The sequence below is a fragment of the Montipora capricornis genome, chromosome 1 (genome assembly GCF_036669925.1).
Source record: "Montipora capricornis isolate CH-2021 chromosome 1, ASM3666992v2, whole genome shotgun sequence".
Taxonomy (NCBI): Eukaryota; Metazoa; Cnidaria; class Anthozoa; order Scleractinia; family Acroporidae; genus Montipora; species Montipora capricornis.
Genome location: NC_090883.1, coordinates 7,304,969 through 7,324,968, shown reverse-complemented (window position 1 = coordinate 7,324,968; position 20,000 = coordinate 7,304,969). Strand labels below are relative to the sequence as shown.

The following is a 20,000-nucleotide window of genomic DNA, read 5'->3' as shown; positions in this document are numbered from 1 at the left end:
CTTCAAGCACAAAGGCCAAACGTTTCTAGTCTCTTACTACTGTAAAAAAAAGTCAAAATGGGTATGTCTCAATGTCCCCTCCCTAAAACAAAGAAAAAAACTTACTCTGCCTCTGCCCTGTCTCCAAGTGTCAGCATAGTAGTATAAGACTTTTTTAACTTTGTCTTTAACCCAATGCCTGCCGTTTGTAAGACCCATCGGTCTAAACAAACACTGCCAAATCCTGGGTGCATCGTTATGCACTGACCATCTTTTTCCACCTCCTCCATTCTCTCATTGCATCGATTCACCTCCGTGCAACACCGGCATTCCTCTGCTCTAACCACACAGGTCAACGAACAATTAGAACACCAACACCTACGTACATTAAAAAGAAAACCAGTCTCTAACTCGGAAGAAAATTAGCGCCAGTATAAATACTGGGACTGAAAGAAGGCTCTTGAGAGTTCGGAATTATTGTGCCAATATTAAAACAATCTACAAAAAACAAACACTGTACTACGAAAGTAACTGACGCTGAAAATATGGTTGAAATCAAGCCAGCAATGACCTGATTCCGTACTTGTATTAAGAGCTAAAAGAAAACCTCATAACGAAAGCCTACACACCATTCTCGGACGTCGACTTCACCAGAGAATCTGCTGAGAAGCATTTGTTCTTCTTCTTCCTCTTCAGCGACTTGCATCGCATGTTGGGCAGCTTCATCTTCGTTCGCTACCGGCTCTATACTTTCGTCGTATGGCACAAAATCCCCTGTCGCAGATACAAAACTATTCTCTGAGGCGTCAGACAAATATTCTGACTCATCTTCTGACGAAACCTGCGTATTTTCATCCTCTGAACTCGACATATTCCTCTTACATTCTCTTGACACGATGGTCTCTAAGATGCTCGTGATGAGAATCTGACGTCACGATGCGATCAGCCGCTGAAAAAATTGTCGGCTCGTATGGAACACGATTTCAGCAATGGCGGACGGAAAAATCGTGATTTCAGTCCGACAAAATGTGAGGGTAAAGGCATTTCTGTAGCTTTATTTTAACATGGATGTTTCTTTTGGAACCCACACTACTACTTTATTGTTGAAAAAAAGTCAGAAGAAAAGGGTCGTTTTTCGTTTTAGTGGCACAGCCTTTGGGCTGCAAAGCTTTTTTCAATAAATCTATCTATCATCCCTTAAGCTGCCTTTTTCTTTAATCGCAGAATAGAACATATAATTTACATTGCTCGACAGAGACATGCCAAACATTGAGGAAAAGTCTCGTTCTTTTGTTTACGATTTTGAAAGAGGCGCAAACAAAGTTCTGTGATTGGAAATTTGTTCCAACCATACACAAGGCCATTAGCGTTAGAAATTGTACACAATACTGTTGAATTAAAATAAATGCCATTTAGCTTTCTTAAACTTTATAGACCTTCTGGAGTACTTGTTATTAAAGACCCGGTGGGCAATCTTAATCAAAAGATAAAGGCGAAATGTTCCGTGATTTCAGAAAGGCGGGTGATTTCCAAATGTTTATCAGTTGATCAGAGATTAGAGAAATACTTTGATGAATGACACAGACGCTTACTTTTTTTTTTTTTAATGTGGAGCTAGAGTCACAGGGTTTTTTTTTTGTAGCTAAAATGGGGAAATGGAATTGAGTCATATTATTACATGATAAATTTAATGGCACTAAAGAAAATGTTAAACATTGTAAGTCTAAGGAGGAGGAGTATTTTCGTTGTGGAAGAAGTCCATATATTTTAAAAACAAATTTTTATCCATTTAATGCTTTAATTAACCTTCTAGAAATTGTGACCAAGAACATTCAGGTTTCAATGGAAAGCAAAAGTAGCGGAATTGAGGGAAGAAACACGAAGCTGACCAGATTCTTCAAAGCTCTTCAGTTATTCGAAAAAACTCTTCTACTATGGGCTTGAAGTTTGCCTGTTGAATTCTTTCACCATTTTCAAGAAAGTGAAGCAAACACCTCAAGATTTCCTTTTATATCGAATTTCAATTGTTCGGTATTTGTTGGAGGCAAAATGTTTCCAAGGAAAACCTGGTCCTTTGCCAAGTCGGCCTCTAGCTGATTTGGATGCAATGAGGCTGAATAACCAGTATCATTCTGTGGGTGTGGAGGAAAAAAGGCGAGACTGCGTGGTTTGTGCCAAGATTGTGTCAGTTAGAGCTGGAGTGCATAGTCCAGAACAAACACGTGTGTGTTACATGCAACCGGAAACTATTTGTATTCTCTCACATCGCAATTGTTGGGAGGAGTGGCACAATCTTGTGGAATACTGGCGATAGTTTTACTGACATATACCTGTTTTTAGTCAGTAACATCAAAAAGTCTACTGGAATGCTATTCTGAACATTAAATCTCATGTCTCTAGCATCATCGCAAACTGAGTGTGGACATAAATGTTTTCATTCTTGGACAGCACACTGTTCATGTACAAACTGCTGAAAATGAGTACTTATGTTTGATATATTCAAGTGCAGGTTATCTAACATTCATTCCTAGTTGACATGTTGTAATGTGTCAGAAAATAATGTAATGATTTTTGCATTTGTCAATAACTTTGGTTCCCATGGTGATATTTTGATGAAATAAAAAGTTTCTGAATCCTTACTTATTTTGCTTATGCAATATGTTACAATGGTGCTTCCCTTTCTAAAGGCAGGGTGTGTTTTAAGAGTAAGAACAACAAAGAACACATCTAACAAATTTTTCATTCAAATTTTATTTTGCTCAAAATGTTTATGGTAGCAAACAAGAACTCTGTAACATATTCTTTGTGAAAGGATTTTTTCCCCTGAGAAAAATGATATATAGTTTATGGGTTGGTAACACTTACCGCTGATAAGCTACAACCAAAGAAAAATCGCATCTCAAGCCTAGCTGCAACTCTTGCAAGAAAACAGGTCTGTCTTGGCTAATTTACCAGGAAGGAAGAGGAATGCTTTGCTGCTTATGCAAGAAACAATATAGAATACCAGCAAAACAAGTCCAAAGTTTTCAACGCAACGCCCTGCGTACGGTTTAAGAAGTCAGCGGTTCATGATCACATAACAACACAGCAACACAAAGATGCCATTGTGGTTGAAATGCTAGGACGAGTCTCTGTATTTCTAAAGAAGTGCAGGAAAGGAAACTTGTCAAAGATGATGTCATGTTTAAGTCTTCATCCTAGGTTAACCTGCTAGCATTGCTTGGTCTTGATGAGATGAAGCATTTCTGGTATTTTGCACAGGGTTCCATTAGAGAAATGTTTTTAGCACTGAGCAGCTTTCTTCTCGACAACTCCTAATGAAGTCACAGATGTACCTCTGAGAAGAACAAGAAAGTTGTTGCAAAGAAGATAAAGAAGGCATGTCAGACAAGGTGGTTGTCCTTTGAAGCAGCAGCACGGTCAATCCATCATGATTTCATGGCGGTACTGCAGACTCTTAGACAACTTAAAGACAATGAGCAAGATTGCGTCTTCCAAGTTCACTGGAACGATTTACAGGGAGTATATTCTCAGGAAAGTCCTTCCTGTCCTTTCATCTTCAAGCAAGAATTTTCAGCCCTCAGTCAATTTTACCATTCACAAACTGACCGAGATTGCAGCCTCCAGCCTTGGCCATAAAAAGAGAGATCTAGATGGATTACTTTCAGGCTGAGAGTTAAATTTGACCCCTGTGCAAAAGAGAACCAACTGGTATGTCTTCTTGAAAAATATGTTAAAGCCCTGAAGGAGAATATTCACAGCAGATCTTATGGGGATCTCCCTATTGTCAGTACCTTTTCAATATTTAATCCCTTGACCCTACCTGCACCAGCATCTGGTGCTTTTTAAGAGCACAGAAGCACGCAAGTGAAGACACTTGCAGACCATTTCTACCAAGGTCACTGAGAGGAGAACGCAAAGAAAGGGCAGCTCTTGGCAGAATGGGAAAAGTTTAAATTAGACATGGATTTTTGGAAGAAGGAAATTCCAGAAGGCGCGAATGAAAGCCACCTAGAAACAGTCACGGAGTGGAGCCTAAACGGCTTATCTCCCTCAAGACCTGAAAAGTGGCTGACTGAAAAGTGGGAATCCTTACTCCTTGAAGGTTTGTTTGTTCTTTTTCTGTCTTTTAAAATTTTATCTGCTATATCGTTTGTAACAGAAAATAATTTCCTCGGCCTTTGTAACCTTGTTAGTTTTTTTTTTTGTAACGGTTAAGTACATGTTTCTTTCTTTCTTTCTGTTTTAACCTAACACTTCTATTGTATTGCATTTTACTTTTTTGCATATCATACACAAAAAATAAATAAAACTAATGCAAAAAACCGTGTGCTGAAAATGTAGGTCACTGACTGCCTAGTTGTAAGGAAGCAATTGGTACTGATGCGGGCAAGTGCACCACATCTTAACCTTGTTTTATTGACACCATTTGTGATTCTGCTTCAAACGCTTGTGCATACTTTTTCAATTCCAAATTTAATTGTCAGATTATGATTTGTATAATGCTTTATCATTGTACAATCAAGAGAATTTGTTAAGAGTCGGATTTCTCGCAAAAAGGCACAAATTGGGCTTGCATGTTTTTTTTTCTAACCAACTCATATTCATAACATAAATCGGTTTGTATGTTGTGTTATGATCATCATTTTTTGCAAACTACAAACTCTGCTCTCGCTTTAATGCATACTACACAAATTTCATGTTAACTGTCACAATACCATAGTCAAATTATTAATTACAATTACACCTATATTTTTGGTCTCTGACAAGAACTCTAAGCCACTAAAGATTACACATTCTCCTTTGCAATGGCATGTGACACCTTGCAGCTGCATGTCCCTAGGATGCTGGGACAAGCAATAACTGCAGTTGCAAATGAGTGTGCATTAATAAGTTTTGTTCAACTGCGAAATTACACAAAAAGTTTCTGTTTGGCTAATTAATGTAAATTTACAAACTGTAAAAATAAAACTAAATTTACATTTACCTGCTTATGTACATTTTTAGTAGGGTTAAAGCAATTTATTGGATAGGACAAAGACAGTTTAATGTTATAATAAATTATGCTCTGTCCACTGCTATTGCCTATTTGTCCCTTTGCAAAGGCAACAGAGGGACAAATTGTCTCCTGAGGCAGTTGAGCTGGCTCAAACACTGCCTATATGAGATACGTTGACGACATTTCTCTCCAGAAAACTATAGAAGCTATGGCAGACTAATTTCACCAAACAATGAACAATCTACACCCCAAATAAAAATTTGAAATTGAGGTACAAGAAACAACATCGAATGGCCTCTCATTATCACTACGCAATTTAAAGTTACCATCTCCAAAGAGGGCACAAGCTCCTTCGAGTTTTACATGAGAAAAACGGGAAAGAAACCACTACTTATCCACTTCCAATCAGCTATACCCACTAAATCAAACATCAACTTCATCCACTGCGAGTGTAAACATATTGCAGACAGATTATCAAAAGATGTAGCAAAGGTTGAGCGCACTTACCATGAGGCCACCGCACAAAGGGGAAGACTGTGGTTTATTTGACAGTGAAAAATGCAGCTTCGTTGTGTAGAAGTGAAGAAGCAAAAAAAAAAAAAAACAGTCCTTAACCAAAGTATCACACACGTCAAGAACTGATCGGGAATTTGAGGAAATGGATATCCTTCACAGTGCACTGTGGTGATTACGGATGAAAACAAGAGACCCATGTTGGATATATTGTATTTGCTGCATGGTTGAATGTTTCAAGTGCAAATTGTGATACAACCAAGAGTTTGTGTCAGGTGATTTTTCAAATTCAGTTGAGAGTGGCTATAATGATTCAGCGACTAGCAAAAATCGCGTAGATGTCTCCAGAATGAAGGAATGCCGCTTCGTCCAGGTCAAACACCATGACAAGTGCAACAAAACAAGGCAACAATTATCGCTTCACTGACATTAATGCACAGAGTGACAAATTGAAAATGTTTAAGACAAATAACAGAGCTTCTGCAGTCGAAGAACCTGTTGGAGTATCATCAAAATTTAAGAAATTTACATTAGAACATGACGCTTCAGATTCAGTCGAGAGTGGCTCTTTTGATTCAGGAACCAGCAAAATCCCATAGATGCCTCCAAAGTGAAGAAACATTTTTCTAGGTAGCAGTTGGCTTAACAACACCATAACAATTGCTTATTTTGTGGTTGTGTTGTGACTGTTTCGGCGACCTAAATGTGTTCGAAACAGGCTACCTATCTTTTTAACTTTGTAGTTATTCTGGGTAGCCAGCCGTTTCTCTTATTTTATTCACCAAATGTAATTTTCATTATTTAGTGTATCAGGGAAATAAACGTTTTGTTGTTGTTGTTTGTTGTTGTTACGCCTCCTTTGAGCATCACAATTCGTGAAAAGGACATTGGTTGGCTTGAGGGATCATGGGTTTTCCCGCCCCAACAGTGGCCAAGGTTGTGTTGAAATCATTAATGGCTGGGATCATTGACTAATAGGGTCTAATGTGTTGTGCATTGGCTACCAGTTAAATACTGTATAACATTCAAAGCTTTACATGGTAGTTCTCCCCCATATATTCATCAATTAATTATACTTAAGCTACAGTTAAATTATAACCTGCAATCAAATAAAAACGCTTACTGATCGATCTGCCCAACAAGACCAAGACGACAACAGGAGACAGGTCGTTCTTTGCAGCCGCACCAACCCTAGGGAATGCCCTTCCAGACGAATTGAGAGTTTTGGCAGTTTCAAAACTTTTATAGCACTACTAAAAACGTATTATTTTAAATTAGCTTTTAGCTTACAACCAATAGTATTTTAACATAGATTTCTGCATCCATATATATGTAATATTTTTTATCTAGTATTCATTCCTTAACTATTTAGGAAAGCTGTATATCCTTTTTTATTGTAATATTATAAGCACTGTAACGTACAGCCCATTAGATCATATACCCATTTATTTTGTGCTATATAAATAATAAAGTTATGCTATGTTATGTGCACATCATCCTACACCTGTGTTTATTACAGTTTCCAAGCACTGAGCTCTAAGACAGCAAAACAAAAGATCAACTATCCCATTAATGAATGGAATAAATGTATATATTTGAACTGTGGGTAATAGATGAAAGGAGCATTGCACCAGCATTGCAGAGGTCAGGTTTCTATAAAGAGACAATTGCTTTAATTGTCCAGTCAAGTGTGAACAAATACTTGTACATTTGTACCTTTTGTCTATTCCGTTACTATGGATCAGGTTGCATGCCAAATTTCTAGGTGCATGAAATCCATCACCATGGTGGATGCAAATGTGCGACGGCAAAATTAAGGTGAAAGTGGTTTCCTTGCCATCACATATGCAGTTTTGCTTTGTAAAAATCAAGACCCAACAAAGGCAGTCTTACATCAATGCACCACGCGCTAAGAACTTATCCAGAGTCACAGGAAATGGATATCAATTGATTATCGATTTTAAAACAATGCGAAGACCATTGATAACACCAAGAACCTAAGAGTTAGGTATATGTGGATTGATCGGATATGCCATATGAGTGTGTGAAAGGTGTTTGCTAGAGAAACAGTTGCCTGTGCCAAAACTGTGAATACATAAAAAGACAAGCAGCTGCTAAACAAATACATTACGCATAATATAACTCTACAAGATCACAAAAATATCAGAAAAAAGTATCAAAGCAGGTCCAGGGACTTTACCCTGTTTATCAATAGTATCCAGGTAATTCGGCACTTATAAACAATGAAGTGAAGAAAACATGAGTGGTGACTTAAAAAATGCACATAAAGTAGAAGTGATTGTGAAAAACGTTTTGATACTATATGTCTGCAAATAAGGAGGCCGCGTGTCAAAAGGGTTTGTCTAACAATATTGTTTCGCTTTTGAGAAGTTGTTTCACCTCGAAATGTCTGATCGAGATCCTACAAAAAAAATTACAATTCAATTCTGTAATCTCAAAACTCGAACCTCCATTCTCAATTCATCGCAGATCAAGTATCGAATCGATACTGTCCACTTACTTTTGCATGGTACTGTACTATTCTTAGGCTCTTGCTGTTTCTGATATATATATATATATATATATATATATATATATATCGTCGTCATGAATTTCCTTGACGTAACATTATAGAGTTAACCACTGAGAAGTACAAGCCTTATTCGAAGCCTACAACCACTCCGCTCTATGTCCACAGCAAATCTAACCATCCCCCTTGCATAATAAAGAACATCCCTGAGGCAATTAACAAAAGATTATCTGAAATCTCATCAGACTAGGAAGCCCCCAAAGAAGCAGCACTGCCCTACCAAGAAGCATTGCAGAAAAGAGGTTTTTTTCATACACCCTCAAATTCACCCCACCACAGCAGTCACCAGAATCCACCACTAACAAGAGAAAGAGGCAAAGAAACATACTTTGGTTCAACCCACCATTTAGTAAAAATGTTCAAAGAGAGGAAGAGAATTTCGACATTTGATCAAGAGGTGCTTCCCACCGAACCATAAATTAAGAAAACTGTTTAACAAAGATAATATTAAGCTAAGTTATAGTTTTTCACCAAACATAAAACAGATCATTGATGGACACAACAAAACCATCCTAAGCCAGGAAATGCCACCTCCACAACAAACACCCACCAAACCCTGCAACTGCAGGGTACCAGACAAATGCCCTTTGAAAGGACAATGCTTAGTGTATCAAGCCACCATCACCACCGCCGAAAGCACAGAGACGTACGTCGGCCTCACCACCACAGAGTTCAAGACGAGATGGCGACACCACCAAATGTCATTTAAAAACGAAAGAGGAAAGAATGACACTGAACTGAGCAAACATCTATGGAGGCTAAAAGATCATAAGAAAGACTTCGCAATCTCCTGGAAAATTCTAGCCAAGGCCAAATCTTATAGCAACCTTACTAAACGATGTAATCTATGTAGTACCGAGAAATCCTATATATATATATATATATATATATACATAACGTTTAGAAGAAAGACAACTTCACAGTGTAGCGACTTCAAGTTTCATGTTTGGACAATCATCAGGCTACAGATCTTACATTTGCATTCTAACTCATTTAAAGACCATTCTAATACTCTAGGGGAGCGTGCTATTTTAAGTTTGACAAAAGGTATTTGTTCTTGTGTCTGCATTTAGAAATTAACTCGTTTCTTTTGTTCAGTAGGTGGCGCGTATCTGCTTTTATTACGTACAACTTTTCTGTAAGGCACAGGTCGCATCTCTTTGATCCACATTTGTATGGTGAGGCGAAAGACTCTATTGCCCAGCGTAGCGTGTAATTGATGTTATTGTCCTTTAGACTCCAGATATGCCTCGATAACTCCGTCTCACTGCAGTACTTTTTATGCCTGAAGGATTTAGTGTGATTGTTGTATCGGGTTTTAAATTCTCCCTCTGACGCTCCGTAGTAGATCTTGGTGTTGATATCGCTTGTCACTTCGGCTCTATAGACTATAGACGATGATAGGCATTTGCCGTCTAAGGGGCATGATTGCTTGTTTCTGCAATTGCATAGCCGCGCTTCGTTAGGTGTTTTCGTGGCGTTTAATACTTTTGCATTGTGTTGCCTGATAATGCCTGTCATGTTGGTTGTGCAGCAGTAGCTAAGCTTGATTGTGTTCGTGTTTAGAATTTTGTGAAGCTTGTGGCCTTTGTGGAAGTGTTTCTTGATCAGGTAGATAAATTTTTTTCCGATGTTGGTCTTGACTTGCAGGTTGTATGGTGGATTGAACCAGAGGATATTGCGTTGACGGTTCCTTTTCCGTTTGCTGTTTTGCTTGGCGGGCTTGTACTTGAAGGTTGCGTTGTGCCCGTTTTCCTTAAACGCCAATTCGTAGACATCTTTGGCTTTGTCGAATTCGTCTTTATCGCAAGACAGGTCAGATATTCTTTTGTTGACCATTATTGGCAGCTCTTTGATGATGGTGGGTGGATGATTCGACCGTGCATTGATGTATGATAGTTTGTTGTTGGGTTTTCTGTAGGGGTAGTACTTTTCTCTCTGCAAATCCAGCGTTACGTCCAGAAAGTCGGTGGAAAGTAGGTTCGTTTCGATTGTGATTGAAAGGTTTTCTTCTTTGAAGAGAGCGGTTATGCGCTTTCTCAAGCGATCTAGGGTGGGTCCGCTGATGTTGCTAACTACAGCGAGGCCATCGTCTCTGTATAGGCCTATGGACGCTTTGTTGACAAGGGCGGATAGTTTACTTAGGAGGTAAAGCCCTACTAATTCACAGACCTCGGCACCATCGAAGCAACCCATTGTGACATCGAACAGCGAGTTTGGCCCTTTCTTTACCCATGTGTCACTGCTGTCAAACAAGAGAGATTTTCTTGAATTCTTGATGACGGCTAGGGCCCTGTTTGGGATGGAGGTTATTGAGCTGGCGTAGGCAATGGCTTTATCTAAGAGATTCTCTGATATAGATGGGTAGAATTCCACAATGTCAAATTTGATGAACCGTGAATGGCTTTTGTTGGGAATCGCTTTGAACCAATTTATTACAGTTGAGGTGTTCTTCCGTTGGTTTAGGTTGGTCGCGGAGATGACAGCTTTGTTTATGGTGTCAAGGTACTGCTTGGCGACTTTTCCCATTTCCGGTTTCGATGGATTTATCAACCGACAGGGAGTTTTGGATTTGAAATTCTCCTTGTGATCTTTTAGCGTGATGAACGCGGGTCGGTTTGCATAGTGTTCTATCTTGTTATCGAGGCCCCACGGTTCGGCTAATAACTTTGTTTCTTTGTCGATTTTTCGCTTGATCGAAGGGTCTGATTTCTCGTATGACTTTGTGATATTTTCGTGAAGTAGCTTCGTGTATTGGCTCGCTTTCCTGGGAATGGAGGTCCCAAGGACCCCAAACTTCCAAACCTAGTGGGAACTCTGGGAGCATGAATATTCTTGCAGCTACACATGGGCACTGTTCCATGACTACAGTGCAAAAAAACAAATGAAGCAAAGAAAGCAACAATTGCTGTTTGCTGCTTGGAATAAAAGGCCCAAAGGCGGCACAAAAAAAAGGTAAGTTTTCTTTTTCACCATTTATAGCTGCAGCAAATGCATGGATTACATGCACAAGTAATTCAATTAATCATTTGTAGTGTGGATGCCCGCCATCAAGGTAAATTCTTGTTGAACAAACCAGTATACCTGAACAATGCATAAATAAAAACATTGATTTTAGCGACAAAAAAATATACATCCTATTTGAGAACTGGCTGTGCACAGTGCTTTCTTCAGGCTGTTGTTCAGCCGCTTCAAAGACCTGTGAAATACGTCATTTGTGAAAGACAAGTAAAAACTGTAGAAATCATCCAAAACATTACTTTGCTTATGCCTGAGACATTGTCTTTATAATTGCACAATCATCATTGTCACATGCAATCATTTTGCCATATTCAAGTTCATGTCAGAGACAGAAAAGTTCCTGTTCATTATCCTCATCTGATTCACGTCCTCTGCCCTCCTTTGACTCCAACCTTCCAGTTAATATTTCAGGCAGGATGTGAGAGCGAAAGAAAAGCTCACTTTTCTGTATCCCAGCTTGAGTGAATTGCTCGTCATATGGCATCACTTCATTCACACGATGTTCTTTTTCAGGGTAAACAACAAAATCTCCACATGTGACCCTATTGACATGCATTCGAAGCTACAACTGTGAGTAATATTTGTCGGTAGATGAAGTAGATTTCCTTGTTATGAAATCTTATAGTTATATTGTTACATGACGCACGTGTTAGGATGGTATTTTGTGTAAGCGTACTTCGGAGATAACTTGGTCTTTCATGAACACTTGCTTCGAGTTTACTTCATGGTGACCCCGAGATGACCTATACAAAGACCAGGACCACGAAGAAACAGTTTGGAGCCTTCGAGGATACTCCAGAAAAAGAACTTAAGGGACAGGGTGAACAATAACAATAAACCACGCCGACCGCCATCTTGGATTTTGGAAAGTGTCACGAATTATTTTTCACCGAAGCCATCCCAGCACAGAGCAGTGAGTCTAGATCACTCCTTCACTTATTTAAAACTGTGATCCAGATAAGCAGAGCCACTGAACGAACAACATAGTCAGTGAAATACGGTATAACAAGCAGAAAACGCCGATCGATCGTGGAGGCTGATTTCACACAGACAAACCAGTCACCATGCCAGAAACCGATGCTGAACGGAGGACGCGACAAGCTGCAATCGAACAAGCCGTTAAAGCAAGGTTACATGTGTTCAACACAAGGATGGCATTGGCCGGCGTGTAGAATTCTTTGTATCTGACTATGGCTGTAACCTGTTCTCGCTAAAATTCACCCGTGCAATGAAAATTATGAAGATTATGTGTGAGGAGGTGACAGACTGCAAGGACTGCCATGGCCCTTATGATGTGAGTGAGGTCAAGGATGGTACTGTTTGGGGAAAAAGAAGTTAATCCAGACCAAGACTCAGCAAAACCCAAGTATTCTCTTAAGGTGAAGAAGCCCATCAAGATTGAGGATACAACCCAAGTGATTAAGGATGCCAGTGACGTATTCGAAGGAGTCGGGAAGCTAAAAGGCTACCAATACCGGATTGAGATAGATGAAAAAGTGCAACCGGTGGTCAGTTGCCGATACAGTATACCCCCACTACATGAAAAAGTGCAACCGGTGGTCAGTTGCCGATAGAGTATACCCCCACCAATGCAGGAGCCTCTGAAGAAGAACTTAGACTGGATGGTAAGCATTGATGTTATCAAGAGGCAAGAAGAAGCGACACCATGGGTAAGCAATGTACTGTGCACACCCAAGCCTAATGGAGAAATCCGGATATGCCTAAATCCTAAACCGCTTAACAAAGCAGTGAAGAGGCCACACCATTATGCACCGACAACGGAAGATATAGTACAGAAACTACACGGTTGCAAGTATTTCTCCGCCCTTGACCAATCGTCAGGTTATTGGAATATCGAAGTACATCCAGACAGCGTACACTTACTGACCTTCAACACGCCATTTGGAAGATATGCATACAAAAGGCTTCCATTTGGGCTCGTGAGTAGCCAAGATGTATTCCAGCGAGCCATTGATGAAACATTCAGTGAAATCCCTGATGTGTATTGCATAGCAGACGATGTATTAATTGCTGGAAGGACACGGGAGGAACACGATTTGGCAGTGAACAGGATCATCCAACGATGTCGAGACTCAGGCTTCAAGCTGAATCCAAAGAAAGCAAAGATCCTATTGGAAGAGATCAACTACTTCGGCCATACCCTAACAAAGAAGGAAAACCTGGCGCAAAGAAGATCCAAGGGATAAAACGGTTAGCTGTGCCAAGTAACAAGCAGGAGCTGCAGGCACTCCTAGGAATGTTCCACTACCTGGGAAAGTTTATACCTAACCTAGCTGCCAAGACGCAGGATCTCTGTGCTCTGATAAGGAAGAATGCAGAATTTGTGAGGGAAGACACACATACCAAGATACTCGAAGCACTTAAAGCCGAGGTCAAAGAGAACACGACACTGCGATACTTTGAACCACAGAAAGAAATCACCATTGAGTGTGATGCCAGCCAAAAGGGCCTGGGTGCGTGTCTCCTCCAGGATGGCAAGCCAGTCAATTTCTCATCTAGAAGCTTCATTGATGCAGCAACGAGATACTGTAACCTGGAACGTGAGATTCTTGCTGTTGCCCGGGCGGTCAATCATTACCGACAATATGTGTATGGACGAAGATTCAAGATAGTCAGCGACCACAGTCCATTACAACAGATCATTAAGAAAGACATAAGAGACATAACCACCCGGCTGCAACAACTTTTGCTGCGATGTCAAGGCTACGATTTCACGATCGAATACAAGAAGGGTGTTGAGTTGCACATATCAGACTGCCTTTCAAGGTATGAGCCGCTGCCAGCGCCCAACCAATGTCCAGTATTCCTAGAAACTAGCCAAATTGGGATATTTGAGGTCACCGCGGCAAAGGAATCCAATATCCACAAGATCCGATCAACTCAAAAGAAAGACCCAGTATTCCACGAGCTAGAACGAGTATGCCAGGAAGGATGGCCAGAACATCGTAATCAAGTGTCCGAGTTGGCCACAGCCTACTGAGATTACAGACACGATATTGCAGTCATTGATGGGATCCTTGTTAAGAGCCAAGGGATCCTGGTCCCGCAAAAAATGCGTGAGTGTTTGCTCCAGAAGCTGCACCGAGTCCATCAAGGAGTGGACAAATCTATCCAGAGAGCAAGAGACAAGTGGTTTTGGCCCGGCATGTCTGAACAGATCAGGAGGCTTATTCTAACTTGTCCATCCTGTCTGGAGCACCAACCCAGACAGAAACAAGCCGCGATTATCCCTGTGATCACAACCAATGCCATGCAGATTTTGGGCTGTGACATTTTCCAGCATAACGGCCGATGGTACAGTTGCGTAGTTGACTATCACACAGGGTACCCGTGCGTGAAGCAAATCAAGAACCAAGAAGCAGATACGGTGATAGAACATTTTCAGAGTGTCTGCAACCAGTTCGGCTACCCTACGGAGGTAGTAAGTGACCGAGGCTCACAGTACACTTCCCGCGACTTCCAAGAACTGTGCTTGAAGTTTAACATCGTTCACAACCCAGGAATCCCTCACTCTCAATGGAAGAATGGCCGCTGTGAAAATGCCATTGGAAGGCTCAAAAGGTTACTTGAGAAGTCAAAGGAAGAAGGAACATCAATGGAAGACGTCCTTCTGAACATCCGGGATACACCACTAGATTAAAACACCCCTTCACCCTATGAGCTGATGTTTCACAGGAAGGTCAAATCAGACCTATCCTCAATACCACTCAGCCTGTTCAACAACACCAACAGCATCAACGCAGGCCATAGAAGTGTGAAGCATACTGAAAGAACAAATGAAAGAGAAAACAGAGGTGAACCAGCAAGGTTGGAGCAAGATCAAACAGTCATGTTTATGAAGAAACCTCAGGAAGGGAAGTACCGATGATCAAGTGGGACGGTTGTCTCAGCGGATGGACAGCGATCGTACACCGTGGAAGATGACGCAACTGGAACACAATATTCCAGAGACCGAGTCCACATCAAGCCAATTCCTGGATATACCCCCACTCGACCTACAACAAAAGTTCTTCCGGAAAGAAGGGAAGGAGGCGCACCAATGCCAGTGGAAACACCAAACACCAAGGCTATGGCTAGTCCACCGAAGCCAAAGCCAGAGACCCTCATGAAGCGAGAAGCTTCAAACCCATCAGACAACGTCCGAACATCCCGACCGAGGCGTATCATTAGAGCACCAGTAAAATATGGATATGAATAAAACCTCGAAAGTGACTTTTAACCATGAGCGACTTATAAAGGATGTAACGATGAACAGTGCGAAATAGGTAAAGACTGATAGTTTTTTTTTTGAGCAATTTTAGTTAGAAACAGGTCTTCGTACTAATCGTTAGCAGTCACCAATTCGTGTCTAACCTCTACAGCTTTTGATTCTGTTATTTCATTATATAATCTCTTAGGATCTTTTATCCCCTACCGTTGCTGAAATGAGGGACCAATGTTTTTCACCCTAACGAGAAATGTTTTTTTTTTACAAAGGGGGATGACGTAGATTTCCTTGTTATGAAATCTTATAGTTATATTGTTACATGACGTACGTGTTAGGATGGCACTTTGTGTAAGCGTACTTTGGAGATATGAACACTTGCTTCGAGTTTACTTCAGTAGACTTGAGGTTACCACCCTTGTCCAAACAGAATGAAGCATTTGTGCTGCCTCAAAAGGGGTTCTGTCCCTGCAGAAGCACCAAGGAAACGTTTCTGGTCATCTAGACAACAAACCCTGACAGCCTGCAACTGAAATTTTATGGTGTACTCCCCATTTTACCTCTTTCTTGCTGGAAAGATCATATGGCTGGTAGCCCATGATTGCAGAAACAAGACAATCAGGAGGGGTCAAATCCCTTCTGATTACAACATCATGAAATTTACTTGCAGCGATACGTCCTTGTCATGCACAAACCTAAGTTTGCAAAAGGATTGTTCACATGTTCTAAGTTCTAATTCTTTCATCTGACTGGGTGTAACTCTTAAGGAATCAAACACCCCCTTGCATTTCTGCTCCAGTTCAATCGCTGACAATTTACAGTTTTCAATGAAATATATAGATTTAGTGAAGCCTAAAAGCGGAGCTCCCTGGTTATTTATTCTCACTGCCTGTACGGTTTGTGAAAATAAAAGGTTTCAACTGTCTGCATTTTAATGTTTCCGGTTGCTGCTTTAATAATTCAATAATTTTCTTTGCTTTCTCCTATAGAAAAATTCATTGCCCAACTAGTGAATTCCACGGTAAATTTTTTTCTAAAAACCGATATTGCATGAATCACAAAGCAATGAGTGCAACATCGGTTTTTCCAGTGAAATTTTTTTTGCAATTCACCAGTTTAGCAATAATTTTTTCTTAAACCGAATGAGTTTTAAAAGAAAACAAGCATACCCTCAGTGAGAGAATGGAAAAGGAAAAAAAGCCATCTCAGAGTCAACTGTTAATAGCCAGCGAATAGGAATCATGCTAAAATTAGAAGCCATAAAAACAACTTTGTCAGTTCAAGGTCAAAGAAGAGTTTTACTGATGTGCTTTATTCCACTTTATCTCTGAAAACGGGTCATTCACATTTTGATGTATTTCATTGAAACACGCCAGGTTGGCTTAGTACAAGAATCCGCAAACTACGGCAAACTACGGCTATGCAACCAAGAAAGGACGAAACTTCAAACACGATCTGCTCCAACAATGAAATAACTTTGGGTGCTTTAAACAAACTTTTAAAAACACAAGCTTCTGAGATTTCCCCCCAATTTTACGAGAACTCATTGCAAATACGTGTTTATAACATAAGGGCAGAATTTTCTTGTCACTGTCGAGGCTCAACGAAAACCAGTCGGGCAAACGGATTAAAAAAGCACTTGTTCGCTCGCATTTTAGAGGAAAATAAACTAACAAATCAACTTTTTCTTTATGTCCAAAAGAGTACACATAATTGTTATTTAATTCCAGTTGACAATAAAAATTCAATTTTCATTCCTGAAAAGGATTGAAGAACCGATTAAACCACCTTTTAAAAATACGCATGGTGCCCAAGGAAAGAATTTGTGTGCTAAGTATGAGCTATTACTGGTATTCTGTTTTGTCGTTGTCGCTCTCTTTCGCTCAGTCCTTTCGTTTCTGTTCTAGACATAGGTCCTCCAGCTGGCATCATGTAACCTTATCAGAGCTTCTAAAGATATGCCAAAAATTGCAATACAGAGAAAAAAGCGGCTCTAAGTAAATTAAAAATAAACACTCAGCTTTAAGGTTACATCCCACCGATGCTTGACTTGAATAACTGCGTAGCCACCAGTGTGGCCCACAGATATGATATGTCAAACTGGATTGAAACCAGCGAAAAATACAGAAAGAAAACATCTTCCAAACCGTTTTCCACCTGAACACGAAAAAGCGTTGACTGTGTAAGAACTTTCGTTGATATATAGTATGGCCGTGTAGCTAAGTCGAGCCACAGAAAGCGCGTGCAAAATGAAGCCTTGCTTATGTTCAAGTGAGTTAACCTAGGTTGAGCCTGCAATCCAATTGAAAACCAGTACCTGGCCAGCAGTCAACATAAAAAAAACAGCTGACCTTAGTGTGCTTAAGCATGAGCCCGCAATATGGTCAGCGGATACCTTGTTTTTACAGGTGTCAATCAAAACATGCATGTCCAATATCGAAGATGTATGCTGTAAACTAGCATGATACTGGTCACATTGGTATACATGGAGAGGTGGACGTACGGACGGACGTACGGTTGATGATGTTATGGTTATAAAACCAACATTTCTCGCATCGATGGGTTACCATATTTTCTTAACAATGGTGCTTTGCGCATGCGCGTGGACCTCCGCTATAATGATTTCAGTGGTTCCATGATGTGGAACTCATCTTCTCCCTCAGATGCGGAGTCTGTTTCCTGTGGGTCAAACTTTCTAATAAGGTCAAAAATTACCCTTTTGGGTGCGGCCACTTTCAATAATTTGAGTGTCTCCTGGGAAGGAAGAGGGGTATTTGGATGGAATCCTATGGTTTTTACTGGTTGCCTTCTTCGTCGCAACAGTCTGGAGAATTCTCCAACAGACTTAATCTGCACAAAAAATGTCAATGCATTTGAATTGTGAATATCTGCAGGTTGATTATTACAATCTAAGCATGCATGAAACAAGCTTGATACAACATATTTAATAACATTTTCTCCAAACCTTCTGTTCCACTGACACGCCACACTGGTAGAGGAATGCTTCGTTAAGCCAAGCAGTACAGCCATCTGAATTTTGAAAAGCAGGGCAACCTCATGGCTGCATGGGGTTTGTTCTGTGGTCAGAAGAAGGCTGATCCAGTTTCACCACCTATAGAACTTGGGGTACAGTTTCTTACGGATTTGTATGGAACACAGGGCTCGACATTAACGGCTGCCCGCTTTGCCCGGGGCAACTAAAAATTTCATCGGGGCAACTAAGTTTCAGAACCTAGTTGCCCGATCGGGCAACTGAAAATTTTTGTGAGAGTTGTAGGTTAACATGAAAAACTCAGATACTTTAAGTACCTTATAGGGAGAAAAACTCAAAGTTAAACAGCTTCTCTGAGTAGCAAATTGCTTCAAATTGCTGATAACAACTTTTATTCTCAGAGTAATATCAGCAGAGTAAGTTTGGTTTCCTATTAAAAAGGAAAAAAGGGAAGTAGAACGTTTTGTTCCTCTTTTCACAACCTGTAACAGTGAACCGGACGTGTTGCAAGACAGGCTTGATTCGTGGGTAGCTTTGCGGCAATGTCGCGAAACAAGTTGCACTTTTTTGTTGCCCGTTTTACCGTAGATTTGGTTTCTCAAGGAACAAGTCTAGCCAATTTTACAATATGTATAAATAAAATGAAAACAAAAAGTTTCGATATCTATTCTGAGGAAATTAAAAGGGATGAGGTGGTGGATATCCCTTACAAAAGTACTTTCGTGTGACTTTCTCAAGCTCGCTCTTTTTTCTTTCCCGTGTTAACTGAAGTGTGAAAAAATTGTCTAGACAAATTGTCTAGAGAAACTGTCACATAGGTCAGTTTGTGTTAGCACCTTCAAAATGTGAGATTTTGTGCATTTTTTAGTTTAAAATACTGTTTAATAGTTTATTCTATCGCTAATCTGGCAGGGTTGTATATAAGAGCCCGCAGTTCGCCCGCTTCTCTGTCAGGTTTCGCCAGCTACTTTCATTGTTTGAAGAGTCAAGACATGTAGAGGAGATGATGTTTATGAGGTCTAAACTACTTGTGCTCAATACAAATAAAAATTTGCAGTGCCAATCTTTTCTGAAAACACATAAAAGACTTCTGACTCAAGGGCAGTTTAAAAACGTTGTGCTTGAGACTTTCGTTTTGAAAAAATCTTTCTGCGGTGGCGGGAAAGTAGGAACAATATGATTTGTTGTCCACCATATTGGATTTCGATATCTTTAAACAGCCACCGATTGTATCTTACCGGAAGGTAAAATCACTCAAGGACGTTTTAGTCCGCGCAAAACTTCCTTTCATCACGCCGCAATCATAAAAAAACTTATAAAGAAAAAAACACTTTCAAAAGGTTTGTTCTCAATCCAGAAGGAAATTTGCATATGTTCTGCTAGCAACATGCTCAGCCTGCGTTCACGCATCTCTTACCACAACTCAACTGAGGAACAAACCTAGCCCCTGATCATTCACTAACCGCTCCTTCATTTTCACTTCAAACCTTTCAGTTGATCATTTATAGCGAAAATAGAAGCTGAGGACTCGTAGACTTTATTTAAACACTTGAACATAACGCTCCTCGGAGTTAAATCCTACTTGCCCGCTAAGTGCTCGTCCTCTCGAGGGCATCTCTACGATTCAACATGACAACACATCTTTATCCAACGTCACTCTTGATCAACTCTCACTGCTTTA

General features: G+C 40.2%; 2 protein-coding genes across 2 annotated transcripts in view; both read right to left on the bottom strand.

Annotated features, from left to right (window-relative positions):
* LOC138046433 (uncharacterized) overlaps nt 1-2,261 on the bottom strand; it is a 2,739-nt gene extending 478 nt beyond the window's left edge. The window contains exon 1 of the mRNA XM_068893092.1: nt 106-2,261. Within this exon, the coding sequence (XP_068749193.1) occupies nt 106-269 (164 nt within the window). The 5' untranslated portion in view covers nt 270-2,261. The remainder of the gene's footprint in view (nt 1-105) is intronic.
* The window catches only part of LOC138046353 (golgin subfamily A member 6-like protein 7), a 105,417-nt gene that overhangs the window by 53,892 nt on the left and 31,525 nt on the right, over nt 1-20,000 (bottom strand). The gene's annotated exons all lie outside the window — the stretch shown is intronic.